Source organism: Zingiber officinale, chromosome 3B (assembly GCF_018446385.1).
Source record: "Zingiber officinale cultivar Zhangliang chromosome 3B, Zo_v1.1, whole genome shotgun sequence".
Lineage (NCBI taxonomy): Eukaryota > Viridiplantae > Streptophyta > Magnoliopsida > Zingiberales > Zingiberaceae > Zingiber > Zingiber officinale.
This window is the reverse complement of record NC_055991.1, coordinates 93,325,308-93,347,513: the sequence shown is the minus strand read 5'-3', so window position 1 is coordinate 93,347,513 and position 22,206 is coordinate 93,325,308. Positions and strand designations below refer to the sequence as shown.

Sequence of the window (22,206 nt, the reverse complement as noted above, 5' to 3'; positions counted from 1 at the left end):
CAACATAGTCCTCTTGGCACGGTCCTACTGTTTATTTATTTATTATTTTTCATTTCTATTTTTTTTATTTTTAGACAATTAATTCAAATTCCTACTCTTATTCTTTTCTCTCTTAATATTTTTCCTTCTTGATCCATTAATTTTTCCTCCATTGTTAATTTTTTTTCTCTCATCCATCCATCCATCCACGAGGGTAAATAGAGAGAAAAAAAAACCTTTTTTCCTCTTTAATGATTTACCTCTATAATTATGGTTAAATTTTTTCCTCCATCCATGCACAAGAAAGGATGGTTATTTTTTTTCCCTCCATGTGTCCATGAGGTAAAAAATAAACCTCTAAGATGGAAGGGAGAGATTCTTAGGGAATATATATATATATATATATATATATAATAAATTTGATTTAATTTTTAATTGATCAAAATAAATCCAAATTAAATTCAATTTAAAACTACTTGATCTAGCCATTTCTATTAGGTCGGCTTTAATTAATCATAGTTTGACTCAAGGTTGAAAATTTCGACCCGTGCCGAGGTTTCGGTCCTAAACCGAAACGATATTATAAAATACGGCAACAAAAATTAAATAATAAGGTTAAATAGAGAAATAACCTTAACGGAATTTTCCGAAATTTTTAAAAAATTTCTTAGAATTTTTCGGAGGTCGTATAGTGTAAGTTACGGGGATAAATATTAGGCCACGGGAAAACCTGTTTAGGCTATCTTATTTAAACGAGAAAAAGTTGAATTTTTATTTTCTTTTTCCTTCTTTTCTCTCCCGAGCCCAAACCCTTTTCTCCTCCCCAACAGCGTCGTTTCTCCTCCCCCAACCCGATCGCCTACCTCCCCCCAATGCCTTTTATCTCCTCACGATCCACAGCCATCGTTGTTTCCTCTTCTTCCCCAACCAAAGCCGAACCTCTCCTCTTCCGTCTCTGCCCAGGTGTCGCCGACCTCGATGCTGAGGTCCACGATCGGCCAACCTCTTCTCTTCACCTTCTCCCTCTCGCGCTTAAAACCCTCCTCCCGATCCCTTCCCTCTGCCCTAGAGCCAACCTAGTTCCGCGGCTACCACTCGATCCATTGTTGCCTGCTGACAAGCGGCGCTGCCATCTTCTCTTCGTAGCAGCGTCGTCCCATTGCCACATCCGCCCGATCCACTCGCGCTGCCTACAACTCGGAGCAAGGGATCGCTGAGGCCGAGCTCTAGACTCAGATCATCGCTCAAATCGCGGATTTCCTCTTCGAATCATCGGAGTCCGACTCTCGTGTCGTCTCCGAGCCGTGCCCTACTCCATGTTTGCTGATCACCAGGTTCTACCGAGCCACCTACAAACCCTATTCTCATCTGTGTGCCTTCTCTTGTTTCCGACAGATCTGGGTAATAATCGAGACCGTTTAGGTCTGGTACTGATTTTGGGTATTTGGTTCAGATGACAATAGATCATCCTAGCGTTGCTCACCCTTTTAGGCAGCAAGGTCTTCAGCTATGGGATAACAGGGAGCAACCATATTAAGGTAAGCTAGAGTTTGCAATTTGTGATGGTTTTGAATGGAATCATTAACAGGTTATGATCATCATGAGGAAATTGGAATTTAAATGTAATGTGTTGAGTTAGGGAACATTTGATGTGGAGGGCAGCACCCTTTTACCTTGCTTCGGTCGACACTGTGCGTGGACAATCCATAGCTCCAACCACATATTTTCCAGCAGCAAGATCTCTGGTAAATTAAGGTAAGTTAGCCTTGGATATCAGATTTACATAGCGTGGGTTTCATGTCTACGTTGGATGAATTAGGTAGATCCAATTTGGAATTTCTTAATTGGATTAGGATTTCGTTTAGCTAATTGATGCATGATAGAGTTAGCTAAACTGGACATTTTGATACAGGTTTTTGGTTGAGACGGACAACTTGACGTGGGATTTGTTCCAATACGAACTATTGATTAAAGCAGGTACCTTGACTTATCTCTTTTGATACGTCATGTTGATATGCGTAGTAGGTTATAGCCTTAGTAATAATTATGTTTATCTTTGTTTTGGTATGACACTACATGATACCTATTATGCTTTTATCTGTTCTGCATTTATGTTTTATACCATCTTGTTTATTGCCATGACTATTTATGCTCATAGAGGTAGTAACATACCATGCCTTACGATACACCGGACTAGTCATTTACCATATCTGACATGTGTACCTAGATCTGATTATTTCATGCATCATCTTGCATGATTGCATGCTGAGCGATTGGCAGCTTCATTATTATTGAGCGCATCGCCAGTTACATGGATCTGCACACACAACCACTCATGGGTTAGTGGTATATCAGTCAGGATGTGTGGCAGTTTTGCTCTGTTTGGCTCCGCTGGTCTACTCATGGGTAGTGGTGACGCAACGTGATAGCCGGCAAGGATCTCTCCTCTAGATTGTCTCTGGGAGATGAGAGCATTGAGTTCCCCACTTATGATTTGGGGTAGGAGGACAGGTGTACTCCGACAGCATCCAGTCCACTCGGTCACTCATCAGGAGCAGTGACGACAGAATGCACAATTGTCATAGCTCTACTCACTCGATCTCACCATCGTGTGTGAGATGGTTGAATGGCGTCAGAGGTGACCATGTCATTTGCATCATATGCATGATTGCATTTATTGCTTGTGGTTGCTGCACTTTATTACTGCATATTGGATGGATGCATATGGTTGACATGCATACAGGACATGTTATTTTCGGTCTGACGACCTATCTTGATAGGAGGTCCTGGTGAGTACAGTTCTCTTCAGCCCTTTTCTGTTTTACATTTCCAGCTTTTGTCTAGGAGACTGTACTCCATGACTATTACTATTAGTTATAATTTACTATGCATGTTAGCTTGGTATCCGCTGAGGATTTGACTCACCCCGTTGATATTACCATTTCAAGTTGATGCTGTCAGGAGGTTCTAGTCGCTAGTCCCCCACCACTTTGCTTCGCGACGGTTTTCTACTCTTTGGACTTTTGGTTCCTTGTTATGTATTTATATACACTTGTGATGTAGGATTGTACTAGAGGATCTTTATCGAGTTTTGGTCTACTACTTATTTTTCCGCTGCGATGGTTTCTCTGCTGTGTTTTGCGTTTTCCGTCGTAGTAGTGGAGTAGGTTGTTTTCAAATAAACTGCGTGGTTGTGTAAGCAGAGGCTGAGATTATATAAACTGCATGGGTGTTTGTTTATTTCATCGTATATGTTCCGGCCGTGTTGGCCGAGGTATGTGTGGCCCTGAGGGCTTGTAGTAAAGTTTCATATTGTCACCCGTAGGGAGATGTTGCCGAAATTTCTTCTAGCAGGGACTACCTGGGACGTGACAATATTTTTGGTATCAGAGCCAGGTTTACGATGCCTGTCTGATGTGTTATGGATTTTCGAGTAATCTGATACTAATATTTTTGGTATCAGAGCAGGTTTCTGATACCTGCTTTTCATGTTTTGGATTTTCGAGATAATCTGATACCAATATTTTATTGGTATCATAGCCCAATTTTGCGAGTCAATCTAGGTATTTTCGGATTTATATGGATTTCCGTCGATTTTTATGTTTCGGAATTCCGTCCGGATTTGTACAGATTTCCGTTGATTTTTCTCGTTTCGGAGTTCCGAGGTCATAAATGAGAACTGGACAGCGACGGAACATCTCCAGACGACAAATAGGTAAAATGTTAACTTTTATAATTTTGATACTTGTAGTAATGTCTGGGACATAATTTAATCAGAGATGAGGCAAAATGCACGTATTCCCGCTCGAGACGTGGTGCAAGATGTCCATGCAAGAGGACGATGGAATCCTTGGCGACGGAGTCGCTAGAGATGTCTACTAGGGTCGAGCCTGTCGATCAGGGACAAACTCCACATGGTACTGCGGGCGCGTCGAGCTCTTAGACTTCGACGGTTTCAAAGGTACCTACCTCGATCGTACCTGCTGTACCCACTCCCATAGTATAATATAAATCTAGAATAATGGACTATGCATTCATTTGGGTCTGTTTGGTACGGGCTTGTACATGTACTATTCCACAAGGATAACCAGTTGGACTTCCTAAAATATCCTTTTCTTCTTGTATTTGATTCCGCCATTCATTCCTTTGTTTTCCCTATCCTTTCTTACCTCCTCTACAACACACTTATATGAGTTATGTGATTCCTCTTCCTTTCCCTAGTCCTCCTCCTACGTCTAGGGTTGGTGATTAGTACAACCACTAAAATTCAGTGGCTTCCTCCACTTAGAGTTGTGTTAGGGACCAATACTAGCACCTCGGACACTTGAAATGTCTCATTCTGATAGTGGATTGAAAACCTATCTTGGTTAGGAGCAAATGAAATGCATTGTAGCAGATCCTTACCAAGTTAAGTTTCGGCACCGATATTTAATTCACTGAGCATGGTAGGCCATAGACCGGATGTATTCACGCGGTTACCAGAGAGGATGCGCAACGGGCCGACGGATCCGTTTTCCGCGGTATGATTTTACTTTATGCATTATCCGCTGATATGCTAATAGATACTGGTAACTCGCATTCCTTTATTTCCCGTGCCTTCATGAGAGACATAGGTAGACTACCTACTCTTAGACCGCAACGACTTACCGTCTTCCTACCGTCCGGTGATACATTGGACATCACTCAGGAGGTCAGAGGTTGCCCGTTAAATTTTGACAACATTATACTCACGGTTGATTTACTAGTACTGGAAATGGTCGAGTTCGACATTATCCTTGGCATGGATTGGCTGTCTGCATATCATGTCACGGTTGATTGCCAGACGAGGGTGGTCACATTCCGACCTCCGAACCAACCCTCGTGGGATTTCACTGGCATCAGGGACGACGACATATCGGTCATTTCTGCGATGCAGGCTCAGAAGCTGCTGTCACATGGCTGTCAGGGATTTCTTTTGTCCTTGATTAATACTGATGACAGCAGTAGTACTCAACTCTCAGACGTTCCAGTGGTCCGAGAATATCCGGATGTATTTCCAGATGAGCTACCAGGCTTGCCTCCCCGAAGGCAAGTGGAGTTTGCTATTGAGCTGATTCTGGGGACCGCGCCAGCATCGAAAGCTCCTTACCGTATGACACCAAAAGAGTTGGATGAGCTAAAGGTCCAACTCCAGGAGTTATTAGACGGGGGATTTATTTGCCCTAGTGTTTCTCCGTGGGGTTCTCCGGTATTATTTGTCAAGAATAAGGATGGTACTCTGAGGTTGTGCATCGATTACAGACAGCTGAATGCAGTGACCGTCAGGAATAAGTACCCCTTACTACGGATCGAGGATTTATTTGATCAGCTCAGAGGTACATCAGTATATTCTAAGATTGATCTGCAGGTCGGATATCATCAGCTGAGAGTTAAAAAATCTGATATTCAGAAGACAACATTCCGTATCAGATACGGACATTATGAATTTTTGGTAATGTCATTTGGGTTTACCAATGCTCCAGCGGTGTTTATGGATTTGATGAACCGCATCTTTCTGAAGTATCTAGATCAGTTCATTGTTGTCTTCATAAATGACATTTTGATCTACTCGCGTTTCGAGGAGGAGCATGCACAGCATCTTCGCATAGTCTTGGAAACTCTTCGACGGCATCGTCTATACGCGAAGTTCAGCAAGTGTGCTTTTTGGCTACCCTCAGTTGGTTTTTTGGATCACGTATTTTCCAGTCGAGGTATTTCAGTAGACCCTTAGAAGATCGAAACTGTCAGCAGTTGGGAGCAGCCGAAATCAGTTCAGGAGATCCGGAGTTTCTTGGGATTAGTCGGATATTACAGACATTTCATCAAGGGTTTCTCGCGTATCGTCATGCCGCTGACACTCCTGACCAAGAAAGGCGTGAAGTTCACATAGTCCGAGGCTTGCGAGACCAATTTTCAGGAGCTGAAGCGGAGATTAGTGTTGGCACCAGTTTTGATTTTACCTTCTGGAGAGGACAGATTCGTACTCTACACCGACGCTTCTCTTCAAGGTTTGGGCGTTGTCCTGATGCAGCACGGCAAGTAGTCTCTTATGCTTCTCGTCAGTTGAAGGAACATGAGAAGAACTACCCAGTACATGATTTGGAGCTAGCCGCCATTATATTTGCTTTGAAGATTTGGCGGCATCATCTGTATGGTATTACTTTTGAGATTCTCACTGATCATAAAAGTCTCAAATACATTTTCACTCAGAAGGAACTTAATCTCCGACAGAGGAGATGAATGGAGTTCCTGAAGGATTACGACTATAGTTTCTCCGAGTTGGGCCTTGAGGAGTAGGGACGGACAGAGCAGAGTATTCTGGTTACCATGGTTGCTCAGTCGTCGATCAGGACGAGGATCTGAGAGGCCCAGGCCGGTGATTAGCATTTACAGTCCATTGGCAGCCAGATAGCTTCAAGGCAGCAAACAGAATTCACCAGAGATGACGCGGGTATTATATATTTCCAAGGCCGATTATGCGTACCTCCATCTCACCCAGTCAGGGAGAAGCTACTTCAGAAGACTCATCGCTCTCGATTTGCGATCCACCCAGGCGAGACCCGCATGTATCGAGACTTGAGGCGTTCCTATTGGTGGAACGGCATAAAGAAAGACATCGCGGAATTTGTAGCTAGATGTCTTGTCTGTCAGCAGGTGAAGACTGAGCACCAGAGACCTGCCGAATTACTTCAGAGGATTCCGATTCCAGAGTAGAAATGAGAGCACATCACTATGAATTTTGTGGTGGGATTACCTAGGACACGACGAGGTCACGACGCGATTTGGGTAGTCGTTGACCGACTAACCAAATCCGTACACTTCTTAACGATCCGGAAAACCCACTCTCTGGACCGATTGGCAGAGCTGTATTACAGAGAGGTTATCAAATTACATGGTGTTCTTATGAGTATTATATCGGATAGAGACCCACGGTTCACGTCCCGGTTCTGGCAGAGTCTGCAGCAGGCCTTGGGCACACAGCTCCGATTCAGCACAGCTTTCCATCCGCAGACAGATGGCCAGTTAGAGCGGACCATTCAGACTCTAGAAAACTTGTTGAGGTCTTGTGTTATGAATTTTGGAGCCAGTTGGGAGGACCACTTGCTATTGGTAGAGTTCGCCTACAACAACAGCTATCATTCGGCTATCCAGATGGCACCGTTTGAAGCATTGTATGGTAGGCCTTGTCGGACACCCACCCTCTGGGAGGAGGTTGGGGAGACCCAGCTGTTAGGACCTCATAGAGCTCAGCAGGAGGCAGAGTTGGTCCGTACTATCAGACGGAGGATGTCAGAGGCGTAGGACCGCCAGAAGAGTTATGCTGTTTGGAGACGCAGACCCTTGGAGTTCTCTACTGGCGACCATGTATTCCTGAGAGTTTTACCCACGAAAAGGGTGAAGAGATTTGGCCTCCGAGGTAAACTAGCTCCACGATACATTGGGCCTTTCCAGATATTGGAGAGGATTGGAGCAGTAGCTTATTGTCTAGCGCTGCCACCGGCTCTAGCAAGCGTTCACGATGTGTTCCATGTGTCTATGTTGAGGAGATACATAGCCGACCCAGCACATGCTCTGGCAGATATACCAGTTTCCATTCAGCCTGACGTTACCTACGAGGAGGTTCCAGTACGGATTCTGGACCAGAAAGAGCGTCAACTGCGGAACAAGACTATCCGACTGGTTAAAGTCGAATGACAACATCATTCTGACGAGTAGGCTACCTGAGAGCTCGAGGATACGATCCGAGCTCGATACCCCCCATCTTTTCACTTGAGGTACGTGGGTTAATTTTCGTTCAGCATTTATACTATCTATTTATTGCTAGTACTTGCTGAAGGTAAATAACGAAATTTGGAGACCAAATTTTATTAGTGGGGGAGAATGTAAAATATGGCAACAAAAATTAAAAAATAGAGAAATAACCTTAACGAAATTTTTAAAAAAAATTTGAGAATTTTTCGGAGGTCGTATGGTGTAGGTTACTGGATAAATATTGGGTCACGGGAAAATCTGTTTAGGCTACTCCATTTCAACGAAAAAAAGTTGAATTTTTATTTTCTTTTTCCTTCTTTTCTCTCCCGAGCCCAAACCCTTTTCTCCTCCCCGACGGCGTCGTTTCTCCTCCCCCAACCCAATCGCCTACCTCCCCCCAATCCTTTTATCTCCTCACGATCCACAGCCATCGTTGATTCCTCTTCTTCCCCAACTAAAGCCGAACCTCTCCTCTTTCATCTCTGCCCAGGTGTCACCGACCTCGACGCTGAGGTCCACAATCGGCCCGCCTCTTCTCTTCACCTTCTCCCTCTCGCGCCGAAAACCCTCCTCTCGATCCCTTCCCTCTGCCTTAGAGCTAACCTAGTTCCATGGCTACCACTCGATCCACTGTTGCCTGTTGACAAGCGGCGCTGCCATCTGCTCTTCGCAGCAACGTCGTCCCACTGCCACATCCGCCCGATCCACTCGCGCTACCTACGGCTCAGAGCAAGGGATCACTGAGGCCGAGCTCTAGACTCGGATCATCGCTCGAATCGCGGATTTCCTCTTCGAATCATCGGAGTCCGACTCTCGCGTTGTCTCCGAGCCGTGCCCTACTCACTGTTTGCTGATCACCATGTTCTGTCGAGCCACCTACAAGCCCTATTCTCATCTGTGCGCCTTCTCTTGTTTCCGACAGATCTGGGTAATAATCGAGACCTAATTTCAGTTTAGGTCTGCTACTGATTTTGGGTATTTGGTTCAGATGACAATAGATCTTCCTAGCGTTGCTCACCCTTTTAGGAAGCAAGGTCTTCGGTTGTGGGACAACAGGGAGCAATCATATTAAGGTAAGCTAGAGTTTGCAATTTATGATGATTTTGAATGGAATCATTAACTGGTTATGATTATCATGAGGAACTTGGAATTTAAATGTAATGTGTTGAGTTAGGGAACATTTGATGTGGAGGGCAGCACCCTTTTACCTTGCTTCGGTCGATATTGTGCGTGGACAATCCATAGCTCCAACCACAGATTTTCCAGCAGCAAGATCTCTGGTAAATTAAGGTAAGTTGGCCTTGGATATCAGATTTACATAGCATGGGTTTCATGTCTACGTTGAATGCATTAGGTGGATCCAATTTGGAATTTCTTAATTGGATTAGGATTTAGTTTAGCTAATTGATGCATGATAGAGTTAGCTAAACTGGACATTTTGATACAGGTTTTTGGTTGAGAGGGACAACTTGGCGTGGGATTTGTTCCGATACGAACTATTGATTAAGGCAGGTACCTTGACTTATCTCTTTTGATACGTCATGTTGATATGCGTAGTAGGTTATAGCCTTTAATAATAATTATGTTTATCTTTGTTTTGGTATGTCACTACATGATACCTGTTGCATGCTTTTATCTGTTCTGCATCTATGTTTTATACCATCTTGTTTATTGCCATGACTATTTATGCTCATAGAGGTAGTGACATACCATGCCTTACGATACACCGGACTAGTCATTTACCATATCTGACATGTGTACCTAGATCTGATTATTTCATGCACCATCTCGCATGATTACATGCTGAGCGATTGGCAGCTCCATTATTGTTGAGCGCATCATCAGTTACATGGATCTGCACACACAACCACTCATGGGTTAGTGATATATCAGTCAGGGTGTGTGGCAGTTTTGCTCTGTTTGGCTCCGCTGGTCTACTCATGGGTAGTGGTGACGCAACGTGGTAGCTGGCAAGGATCCCTCCTCTGGATTGTGTCAGGGAGATGAGAGCACTGAGCTCCCCCACTTATGATTTGGGGTAGGAGGACAGGTGTACTCCGACAGCATCCAGTCCACTCGGTCACTCATCAGGAGCAGTGACGGCAGAATGCACAATTGTCATAGCCCTACTCACTCGGTCTCACCATCGTGTGTGAGATGGTTGAATGGCGTCAGGGGTGACCATGTCATTTGCATCATATGCATGATTGCATTTATTGCTTGTGGTTGCTGCACTTTATTGCTGCATATTGGATGGATGCATATGGTTGACATGCATACAGGGACATGTTATTTTCGGTCTGACGACCTATCTTGATAGGAGTATAGTTCTCTTCAGCCCTTTTCTGTTTTGCATTTCCAGCTTTTGTCTAGGAGACTGTACTCCATGACTATTACTATTAGTTATAATTTACTATGCATGTCAGCTTAGTATCCGCTGAGGATTTGACTCACCCCGTTGATATTACCATTTCAAGTTGATGTTGTCAGGAGGTTCTAGTCGCTAGTCCCCCACCACTTTGCTTCGCGACGGTTTTCTACTCTTTGGACTTTTGGTTCCTTGTTATGTATTTATATACACTTGTGATGTAGGATTGTACTCGAGGATCTTTATCGAGTTTTGGTCTACTACTTATTTTTCCGCTGCGAAGGTTTCTCTGTTGTGTTTTGCGTTTTCCGTCGTAGTAGTGGAGTAGGTTGTTTTCAAATAAACTACGTGGTTGTGTAAGCAGAGGCTGAGATTATATAAACTGCGTGGGTGTTTGTTTATTTCATTGTATATGTTCTGGTCGTGTTGGCCGAGGTATGTGTGGTCCTGAGGGCTTGTAGTAAAGTTTCATATTGTCACCCGTACAGGGGAGATGTTGTCGAAATTTCTTCTGGCAAGGACTACCGGGAGCGTGACAGACATAGTTTCGATCGTATCGTGTTATGCTGATATAGTTTCGGTATTTTTTAAATATAAAATATATTAATTAAAAAATAAAGTATTTAACATAAATATTTAAAAAAACAAACAAAATAAACAATATAAAAAATAATCTTTAAAATAAGAAAAAGATATGAAAATAGATAAATAAATAAATAAAAATTTTATTATAATTTTTAAATTAAAATAAATGAAATATAAAATTAATTAGATAATTTTATTAGGGTTTAATAAAGCCTCTTTAGATTATCTCCATCATAGCTAGAAGTTAATTAAAATAATTAACCTAAGTTTAATTATAAAAAATCCGAAATCCGACACCACTTGCAAGCTCACGTGACTTCGACACTGCCGTGGGGTTGCACAACCCCTCAGCCATGGCCGCGGGGATCGCGTGACTCCTCTGGTGCGACCTACCCCTCCGCTACGGTCATGGGGTCGCGCAACATGTCGCAGCTGTCGTGGGTCTAGTGCCAGGGTCGTGTCGGTGTCGATTGCCTTTTCAACCGTCTCGACTCGGCACTTTAAATCATGGTTTGACTTTTACTCAATAACCGTCAAATATTTCACAAGATAATATCAAAACTTGAACTCAAGATCCAATGTCTCAAATGCATCTATAATAATTAAATATTAATAAAAATATTTTTTAATTAATATATTTGTATTTTAAAAAGTATCAAAACCATATCGAAACACCACGATACGGTATCAAAACTATATTCATAAATCGAAACTTTGATGCGACTCAAAATTTTAAATCATGGTTAAAATGATAGATCAAATGGAAGTAGTAGTGTGTCATTAGTAGTTAGTCTTTCCCTTCACTAAGGCAATGGAATTTGCCAAAAAATTCATCACCAATCGCGGAATGTAGGATGGTGTCTTTTAACTTTAGGAAGAATAAACGGGTGAGGGAGAGAAGTCAGACTAGGAAGTCACCACTCACCAGCTACCTTGTCAATGCTTGAAAGTTCGATGTCTACAATGTGCACAACTATGTTCCTTGGACGAAGGGTTTAATATCTAGCCTTCTAGGAATAAAAACTTGGAAGAGTGAATTCTCGTTTAAGCAAGGAGAAGCAAGAATTCAATTCTGATTGGATGCTTAGTTAATTTAGAACCAAAGCACAAAAGTAAAGCCCTAGACTAGCAAATAGCTACCCATTCTATTATCCACTATGGTCTTATGCTAAAATTCAAAGACAAGTTTGAGGCAGGTCCCATGTCCATGAGAAGTGAAATTGTCATTCCAAAGCTTTTTAAGGTGTGGCACAGGCTAGGCAATCAACTAGAGAACCAACAAATAGAAAGTGAACTGAAAGCATAGGCTTCAACCGAAGTTGCACCTTACTTGGGCTATGTTGACTGCCTCATAAGCCTGGCAACAAGAAAAGGAATTCTCTACTACCTAAACTGGCAACAAGGACCAATTCCTTGCCATGTCTTAGGTCTGTCAAGTGAGAGCAACTATTCCCACTAGTTAACAAAGGGAAGAAGGAACCCTCCCAGCCTATAGGCTAGCCAGGGGTAGGTAAGGTGCTCAGAAAATATTTATAAAATAAAAAATTGCAAATATCATATGAAAGCAAAGAGCTAGAGAAAAGCTTACCAGTAAATTCTTCCCATTCTTCATGGCATCGACAATAGGAGAGCATAGTACATCTGGATTCCCATACTGAAACTAAACAAGTCAAAAACATTTGGTGAGTGTCAAAAGCACCATATTTCAGTCCTATTATGTAATCTGCTTACCGCTATTGCTGCAGCATCAGCCAATAAGTACAAGAAATCAACATCATTCTTAAGCTGCACAAATAGACAACATAACAAATAACTAAAACAGTACGTCGGACACGTTAGCATAGAACTTAAACTATAAACCCAAAATATAGTGAAAGTACTGAGAGGATAATTACATGAATACAAACTAGATTTAGCCAAAACAAGAACCCTATTTTGAGGCTAGTTCTAAACAAGCTCTACTAAAAAGGATAGAACAAAATTCGATCTTGAGATAGAGAGTTGGTCGCAATGGAACGTAGAACTAGCAGCAGTCCAGACAGCCAGTAGTCAAGTAGAGTCTCGAGGTGGTGCATAGAAGGCATGTGGCAATGCTCGTAAGCAAGAATAAAGCTAAGTTGCAAGGCGATGTGACAAGCACAAATATGGACATCAAAGTCAGGATAACAACTGACAAGCTCCAAGTGGTTCCTGTTAGAGAGGAACTGAGATGATCGGTGACCACAACACAAAACAGTGTGTGATTGGTACAGAAATTGAAATGACAGCAGAGTGACAGATCACAAGTGTTTCAAGAAATAAGAGAAGAAAAAACTCAGAGATAAATTGTAATTTGGGTCCCATATTTACTGTAAAAGGGCAAATTGTATTTTTGTAAAGGGTAATAATGCGAATGATGAAGATTTTAAAGATCAAATTTGTAATGTTGTCAAAATTAATCCAAGATGAGGTGACTCGCAGCTAAAATGTGAATTATGAAACTTCAAGGGGCACTTTATAATATTGCCAGAATCAATCCCAGATAAGGCTGCCAAAGGATATAAATGTAAAATACAAAAAAAATCTGGAGTAATTTGTAATATTGCCACAATTAATCAGGATGCCTAGTAGAGAAGAGGGTGCCACATGCCGTTTTGATAGGAAACTGAGCTAGAAGATAACAACAGGGCTTTCAAATTACAGATATAAAATCAAACTTTTCCCATTATACATCAGAAAACAACCTCTTTCCTCATCATAGAAATGCAATAAACTGTTCTTCAGTGTTTCAAAACTTAAAATTATATAAGCACTCTAAAAACTAAAAACAAACTTCAGCAGAGATATCAACCATGACAACAGATATTATCTCACACAAGACATACCAAAGTTCTTTGAAGTTAAATCATAGTTAGCAATGAGAATTTACCTCAGCTGCTGCAAATAAATTTTTCACTGATTTGCTATCAGTTTTAAGTTCTTCATCTACAAGATAAGTTATTTGTTGAAGAGCAGATTTACATTCTGCACCAGCTGACTCACCAACCTGTGAAGAGTCAAAGTAAATGTTTGGTTAGCCATAGGAAACTAGTAAGCCTGAATTCCTAGATACTTATTTTACAAAATATTCCATTATCAAGTGGTAAATGTGACTCCAAACAAAATATATAAAGAATTCTGCTTCACTCATAAATTACTTTTCGTGTTAAAATACAATAATAGTTCTTAAGGTACAAAGTGACAGCCAAGGTTCAACTCCTAGCGTGACTTAAGTAGCTAAATTGTCCTAAAACTGAATTGAGCAATTAACTAAAAACTATCAAATTCAAATGTAGTTAGTGGCCTCTCTTCCTACTCTTCCTTCACTTCTTAATCTAAAAAGTTTCCAATCGCCCTCCACTTTCACCTGCAAAAACCAACTTCCTGCCATAATACAACAAGACTCATGGGACCCTAGGTTCTTAATCTACACAACTTACTGCAAGAATAATTTCGCCATCCATTTCTAATAGCTTTTTTCTTTATTGCTAATGTCAAAAATCTCACTGAGACACAGGTAAAATGATAAACAGAACATTCAGAATCAGCCTAAGCGAGCAAACTGGAAGATGATTGAAATCCTCCAAAATCAGCCAGTAATTTTCTGATGAACAAACAAGATTTTGCAAATTTTGAACATGAAAATGGACAGAAAGGGAGAGGCATAGTTCATGCACCTGCTGGTCAAACTCTGTGAAGTTGTAAACTGCAAGGACAACTGCAGAGCTTGCAAGACTTCCACAAGTTAGATGAGGAAATTTCAAGCGGAACCAAGCACTGAGTGCTCCAGAATAGGAAACTCCAAAAACAAACCAAGGACTTTCTCTAGATAGATTATAGTTTACATTCAAATATCCCTGCAGAATAAAAAGAAAAAGAAAAAAAAATAAACTGAGGCTCCAGGTAACTTCTAATGCAAAAAAAAAAAAAAAAAAACTGCTGAGGGACTACTGCTCAATAGAATGTGGAAAAACAAAGTCATCGTCCTAGCAAGTTCTTGTAACAAAAAAAGTTTGGAGAAGGTAACAGTATGTGTAGTAAATATGATAGAATTTGGCAATGGCTTTGCAATTAGTTAGTTCCATCACTGTTGCAAAGAATTTCTCACATCATGGTATAATTGGTTCTAATTAGACATCAGTCATAGGACCTCCAGTCCTTGAAAATGAGTCAAGTTGTCTGAACATTGAAGAAGTACATTCATTAGCATTTGGTAGTGCAAATATGGTAAATGCTAGACTCAATGGTAGGAACCTATAGAAAATTTAAATGACCATAAATACTGAAGCAATCCAGATTAGCATTCTGCATACTTAAAATATGGTAAATACTAGACTAGGTACGTATAGAAAATTTAAATGACCATGAATATTACAACAATCCTAGATATTTGTTAGGGACCCAATAGTAAATACCACATATTCTAGTCTACAAAGTTTAAAGCTACAATGATGAATATAAGTAAAGGTCAAAGGAACTACATAGGGTAAGAAAAACAACAATTTCCTCATTAATCCTAATAATAGTCAACTAAATATAGATATTACTATTGTCTTGGAGACTTGGCAAAGTAATTTGTTGTCACGTGATCGATAAGAGTTGAAGGAGAGTATTTATACTATCAACCTGCAGGTATAATTCATCCCACAACTATAATGAATCAAAAAAGGTTATTACAAGATAAAACAGGGTAATCCAAGCTCATGAAAGATTAGTTAAGCATAGTTAATAAGTGATATGAAATGCTATTGGACTATTTTGAGAAAGGAAATTCAAATTTTCTGAAGCATGAAAGCTTTTAGAAGCACGGAATTGAAAGAAAGAATCCAAGATGAAGTCTTGGATCCATCAACCCTTTAGTAAAAAAGAATTGTCATCACAATAACAGAGAAAACAGAAAAACGAGTAAACGAGTTTTCTCCACTCTGACAAAGCATGGCGTATCCCCCCGAACACCACACTTTGAAAAATGAACCAAATGAAGATATAATGCCGTTAAACAGTCGATCCATGAAGCTCTGAAATTTGTCAATGCAAAAACTAGTGTACATAATGCATTGTAATGCCCATACATCCAAACAGCTCTGGACAAAAGGTTTCAACCAACAAGTTTCAGTAGAGCATGCAGATGCCATCAGCAGAGGTTTCTTTCCTTTTTTTATGGTCAAAGAACAGAAATTTCACTATGTTATCACAATAAAGGGCCCCAATTAAAGTAGGACTAAATAGTGGAAATAAGTTAAAACTTCTTAAATTTTTTAAATTTGTCGTTGCAAAAAAGGAGACTGTATAACTGATAACAAAAATGTTTTCCAATTAATAAACAAATCTGATTTGAAAGCACACTAGTTAAAGATGAAATAATATGAATAATTCCTCAAAGGAATTTGAAGAACCATAATTTTAACAATGAAATAAAAGAGTAGACAAGTGCACAATACAATGTATTACCTACCTGGTAATATTGGCGAAAAACTGCCAAGTCAAATAAAGCCTGTTTAGAGGACAAAAATCTAAGATTAGCTGTTGTTAGTTCCTTGAAAGGGGAACTCTTTCCATAGTATCTATGCTCCAGCGAAACTATAGCAGCACCAAACTTCTTTGCAATCACCTAAGAGTAGCAAAAGTTAATATTCCAGGGAACGAGGAAAACCGAGATCTAATGCACATATAATCCACATAGCTAACAGGTGGCAATTCTTTATGATGGCCAGAATAAAGTAAGAAATAATGCATACATGCTAAAATAATAGGATTTCAGTTCCAGTAATCTACTCATGAAGCATGGAGAAATGGGTTCTGCGTCTTAGCCCAAACTATGGTAAGATGAAGAAAATATCTATTTGGAATAAATAGCATCAAAGGTCTCATATATATATGTATTTCTCACAATAGTGTAAGAAATAGCATGACAATATAATTTCAGAAGCTTAATTACTATTTAGAAAATCAAAGATGAAGTTTTTAGAATATCTAATTTTTTCCCCAGTGCTAGAATGAAAATAGATAAGTTAATGCATAAATATATGTTGTTCAACTAAAACATCAAAAATCCAGCATGAATCCTAAGCTGTGATCCTAGAGTTACTGGTGTGGTTAAAACTACACATATATTATGAGTGATCAATGGACAGGTAATAATGAAAAGGAAACCAGGCTGACCAAGAGATGCCAACAAAGCTAGTCGAATTTTGCCACATGTCTTTGGATGAACGTTAATGGGCTACAAGAACTGTTTGCGCTCAGCCCTTATGCTGTGTGCCACCACCTTAGAGAGAGTGTGTCCATCTGATAGCTTATAACTATAATAGGACCCAAGATGGTCCCTGACTGAACTTTTGGCTTACAAACACAACTTCAAGCTCATGAAGTTTAACCTCAGAACTACAAGAGTTCAGTAGCACTTCAACTGAACCCTTTGGGTTAACAATCAATTCGGCTGAACTCTGCATGTCTTGAATGAATTAAGGCAAGAGTACCTCAGATTTCATCGAACCAGATTGCAAATCTGTCAAACTCTATTGTTCCTCTGACATGACCCTGCAATAATCCTGTGCTAGTCATGTGTCAATAAGTTTACATTTTATACATCTATTATAATTTGTTCATAATAGTTATAAATCCATTTTCGTGATTTCTCAAGAAAAAAAAGAAAATGGTGGGCACTAAGGACATTGCCACTAGAAAATACTTTAACACATGTAGGTCTAAAATGAGACTGATTTGAAGTTTAAACCAACAAGAGAAAAACTTACACATGCAACATGCTGGCAGTGACTCAAGCTGTGGAAAATCAGCAGCATAGACCACAACTGACATACCAACAGGTTGTTTCCACAGAAAATGTTTGACAAACAAGTAAACAACACCGAACCAATCATTCATGTTTCTTTGAAACATTTCCCTGTCTCCCCATATTCTACTAAAACATAACCATGTTGGGCAAGTGCCATTAAAATCTAAATCTGGACATGGATGATAATAGACCGCCACATTCATTCAACTTCTTCAAACACTCCAAACGTTCACACCAAAATGCCTATAACTGCATATTAGATCTCCTTCCTCAATTAATAAGGAATGCCAATGTATCTTATATGCACTACCATCACCTTGTATGACAGCTGAAATCCATCTCCTATATAACTCTGGCATTGCAACATGAGCGGACAGCTTTCATGTATGCAAACCAAAAACCTTCCTTGCTCAATGGAAGAGACTCTCTATAGGGGTGTAAACGATCCAAGCCAAACTTTACTGCGTTCAAATTTATTTATTTACGTATTGAGTTTGTTCAAGTTTGTTTATCAAAAATCTTATCAAGCTCAAGCCGAGCTCGACATTTTATAGCGCTCAACTAACAACATTATCTACTACATGGAACATATATTATTTCCTTATTTTTAACATATTATGAATAATTTAAGATTGTAAAGTTTTATAAATTACTATACTTTTAAGAGTTTGAATTAAAAAAATTATGAAAAAAAATTATAATTAAATTTTATATAAGTTATACATAAGTTTATTCATAAATTGTTCATGAACCTTGTTCATGAATGTTAACAAACTGGACCCCACGGGTCATCCAAGATGGTAAGTGGTGGCATGCTTGCCACATGAGGTCACGGGGTCGAATCACAGGGCTATCGGGGAGTAAATCCCCATACTCTGTGCAACTCACCCCACCACCACTTGCCCTCTCGGCTGCCGTGATTTACCTCCCTCGTGATGGCCTGGGGTCGGGTGCGGCGGGGGCGCTGGGGGCGAGCGATTTTGCCTTTTGCCACATGAATGTTAACAAACTGAGTTCACCACTATTCAAGCTTATTTGTCTTCTATATTATTTTATTATTGAAAGAGCATAAATGAGTTTTATCAAAGTGAACACCAAGCTTGATCTCAAACATGCATTCATTTGCAGTCCTAGCTCTCTACAATGAGTCTTTAAGGCAATGAGGACGACATCAAAATCAAAATCCTGAAGCCAAAAACCTGAATTAATGTGTAGGGCAGCATAGTACAAGAAAAAATGTGTAGATGGCATAACAATGAACCGACCACTAATTCCAACAGATGCACTTCCATCGCTGAACCCCTTTGATACTCTCCCACTAACATTTGTATACACATGGTCTGGTGAGCTGGAGATCCATTTCGTTGAAAAAGAAAGGAGAAAACGAAAAAAAAAAAAAAAAAGAGGATAATCAGGAATCGGAAATAGCAAGAAGCATCATACTCACAGATAAATAATCATTAACGATCCCGTTGCAAGCAGATTCACCGCAAATTTTAAGAAAGATTGGCCCTTTCGCAACTTCGAAAAAATCAACATATTCATAAAATCGCTGCCCAAATTTACGATGATCCTGCACGGGCACCAAAGAAACTTTGTAAAAATCAGAGGGCAAAAGGCGCTGGAAGGTGGAGAGAACAAAGCGAGAAACCATATAGAACATAAATTAAGGCACAGACGTCATGGTTAGAAAAAAAAAATGCAATTATAATATGGATTCGATGAAACAGAAAGAAGTGAGCCTCAAACCGTGGGGGAGAAGTGATCCAGCGTCTGATCGAACCAGTGTTCCTCTTTTGTGAGGTAGGCGTTGCTATCATGAAGCTGGCGCGAGAGCAGATCACGAGATTCAACTGCTAATAGGGAATCCAAGCACAGGGGGAGCAGGAGGAGGAGGAGGAGGCCGGAGAGCTTCGCCATGCTAATAGGGAAGAGGTGGATCGACGCGAGCTGTTCAGCTACCGATCCAATTGCGACGACCGCTGAAGGCGGCGGCCGGAGGTGCTCAGGCGGACGCGAGCGAGCGAGCGAGCGAGCAGCGGCCGCAAGAAGTGGCGTGGGAAGGCGGAGCGAGAGAACGGTGGAGAATGGAGATGGCAATCCGACCGGGCCGGTTTAAGCTTTACCGAATGAAACCGGTCTGGTTCGACCGGTCTGATTGCGAGCATATAAATAATAAATGTCGTTAACTTCTGAAATTAGCCCGTGGCTGACAAAAGTCAACCTTTTTATCTGCAAATAGATTCATTGGCTGCCCGGGTTTCCTTAAGTTGACTTCCTTTCTTTTCCTAGGAAGAAGACTGCACGTTGACCAAAGGCGAAGACCTCCTTTTCATCCGTCGCCAGGTAGCTCAGGGCAAAAAGCAGAATCCAGTGCGATGGAAGTTTCGCCGGATAACGACCAGGGTCACCCGTCGTCGGCGGGGAGCTCCGATTGTTACGATGACGATGGCCGCATCAAAAGAACCGGTGCGTTACGAATCAAACCACGAACGCGTCGCTCGTCCTAACTCGTAGCCTGCGTTGCCTGTTTCAGGGACGGTGTGGACGGCGACCGCGCACATCGTTACAGCGGTGATCGGCTCCGGCGTGCTCTCGTTGTCCTGGGCCATCGCGCAGCTCGGCTGGATCATCGGCCCGACCGTCATGCTGCTCTTCTCCTTCGTCACCTACTACACGGCCGCCCTCCTCGCCGACTGCTACCGCTCTGGCGACCCCCTCTTCGGCAACCGCAACAGAAGCTACACCGACGCCGTCCGCGCTTTCCTCGGTTAGTTCGCCTCCCTCTCTGATCTCCATCCGACGCAAGCTCCGATCTCATGGACTGCGTAACCTGCGTTGACGGCAACAGGTGGCGGCAAGGTCAAGCTCTGCGGCTTCATCCAGTACGCCAACCTCTTCGGCGTCGCCATCGGTTACACCATCGCTTCCTCCATTAGCATGACGTAAGCGGAGCTCAAAAAGCTCGCCGCCGTTTTCTCCGAACAAGAACATTTCCATCTCTGACTAATTCCTCTGTTCATGGAGCAGGGCAATCGAGAGATCGAACTGTTTCCACGAGCACGGCCACAGCGATCCTTGCCGCACCAACAGCAATCCCTACATGATCATCTTCGGCGTCGTACAGATCTTCCTGTCGCAGATTCCCGGCTTCGATGAGATCTGGTGGCTCTCCATCGTCGCCGCCGTCATGTCCTTCACCTACTCCACTATCGGCCTCGCCCTCGGCATCGTCCAGGTCGTAGGTAAGTAGTGCACGATGTTGGGCGACGACCTACCTCTCTCTGTTCTCTGCTTACTGCTCTGTGTTCTGCTCTGATTGCGAACAGAGAATAAGCGATTCAAAGGAAACCTCACCGGAATCCGCGTCGGCGATGTGACGGAGATGCAGAAGGCGTGGCGCATCCTCCAGGCCTTCGGCGACATTGCCTTCGCTTACTCCTTCTCCATCATCCTCGTAGAGATCCAAGTAAGTTTCGGGAACTGATCGGAGATGTTAATTTGCTCGTTCGGTGTACCGATTGATGCCTCGATCGTTCAGGACACCATCAAAAGTCCGCCGCCGTCGGAGGCGGTGGTGATGAAGAAGGCCTCGATGCTGAGCATCTGCGCGACCACCTTGTTCTACATGCTGTGCGGCACCATGGGCTACGGCGCGTTCGGCGACGAGGCGCCGGGCAACTTGCTCACCGGTTTCGGCTTCTACAACCCCTTCTGGCTCCTCGACATCGCCAACGCCGCCATCGTCGTCCACCTCGTCGGCGCCTACCAGGTGTTTTGCCAGCCTCTGTTCTCCTTCATCGAGAAGTGGACGGCCAAGACGTGGCCGGAGGCTGCCTTCTTCTCCAAGGAGATCGCGCTGGGCTCCTACAAGCTCAGCCTCTTCCGCCTCTTGTGGCGCTCCGTCTTCGTGGTGGCGACGACCATCATCTCGATGCTCCTCCCCTTCTTCAACGACGTCGTCGGCCTCCTCGGCGCCGTCGGATTCTGGCCGCTCACCGTCTACTTCCCGGTGGAGATGTACATCGCGCAGAAGAAGATCCCCAGTTGGAGCACAAGGTGGGTGTGCCTGCAACTGCTGAGCTTGGCCTGTTGTGTCATCTCGGTCGCCGCAGCAATTGGGTCCATCGCCGGAATTTTAACCGATCTCAAGGTCTATCGGCCCTTCAGGCCAAACTACTGAAACTAAATTCCCTCGTCGTCGGCCCACAACTAGACGAAAGTAGATAAATCAAGTACCGAACAACCTAGAGCATAGGAACGAATCCTACGACCTTACTAAAACTAAAAGAGGCACGTAGAGAGGAAGAAGAAGAAATAGTTAGAAATTTTTTATTTAGAGATAATTTTTTTATATACGATAACTTTCTTCCCTAATTTATCTATTGAACTGAACTACAGAATGTAGATTTTGTCATGTTATATAAGACAATTGTATATATTTGAATATTTATATTTTAAATTATATTTTTTTACTTTAAAATTAGTAATTAAGTAGGACTAAATTAATTATAATTTATAAATCACCTATGGTATTGGATTCTCTTTCAATTATTAGGACTTGTCAATTTAAATCAAACTTTTCCATTAAAAAAAGTGATAATGGTATATTAATGGCCTCCTAACGATTATCTCCACACTGGTTCAACAGAAGTTTAAATTGATAAAATCCTCTATGAATTTTGACTTC

The 22,206-nt window shown here is 41.8% G+C and overlaps 3 protein-coding genes across 4 annotated transcripts in view; 2 read left to right on the top strand and 1 right to left on the bottom strand.

Moving 5' to 3' along the window:
* Positions 1–19,627, bottom strand: part of LOC121967107 (probable serine protease EDA2) — a 30,358-nt gene extending 10,731 nt beyond the window's left edge. Inside the window, exons 1-7 of one of the 2 annotated variants that reach the window (XR_006107649.1) lie at positions 19,266–19,609; positions 18,964–19,089; positions 16,176–16,331; positions 14,398–14,577; positions 13,611–13,727; positions 12,434–12,487; positions 12,291–12,362 (exon numbers count right to left, since the gene is read on the bottom strand). Coding sequence is in view for 1 of the 2 variants with exons in the window: in XM_042517138.1 (XP_042373072.1) it covers positions 12,291–12,362; positions 12,434–12,487; positions 13,611–13,727; positions 14,398–14,577; positions 16,176–16,331; positions 18,964–19,089; positions 19,266–19,436 (876 nt within the window). In the remaining variant the exon portion in view is untranslated. Of the gene's footprint in view, positions 1–12,290; positions 12,363–12,433; positions 12,488–13,610; positions 13,728–14,397; positions 14,578–16,175; positions 16,332–18,963; positions 19,090–19,265 lie in introns of both variants that reach the window. The other variant, XM_042517138.1, reaches the window with a different exon arrangement.
* Positions 19,628–19,894: 267 nt separating this feature from the next.
* LOC122055034 (amino acid permease 2-like) lies at positions 19,895–21,003 on the top strand. Its single transcript, XM_042616433.1, has 5 exons — positions 19,895–19,985; positions 20,053–20,286; positions 20,368–20,461; positions 20,547–20,761; positions 20,846–21,003. The coding sequence occupies exons 1-5, from the start codon at positions 19,895–19,897 to the stop codon at positions 21,001–21,003; spliced, it is 792 nt and encodes a 263-aa protein (XP_042472367.1).
* Positions 21,001–21,817, top strand: LOC121967108 (amino acid permease 3-like). Its single transcript, XM_042517139.1, has one exon. It carries the CDS (start codon positions 21,010–21,012, stop codon positions 21,697–21,699), a length of 690 nt encoding a protein of 229 aa, XP_042373073.1. The 5' UTR covers positions 21,001–21,009; the 3' UTR covers positions 21,700–21,817.
* Positions 21,818–22,206: the final 389 nt, after the last annotated feature.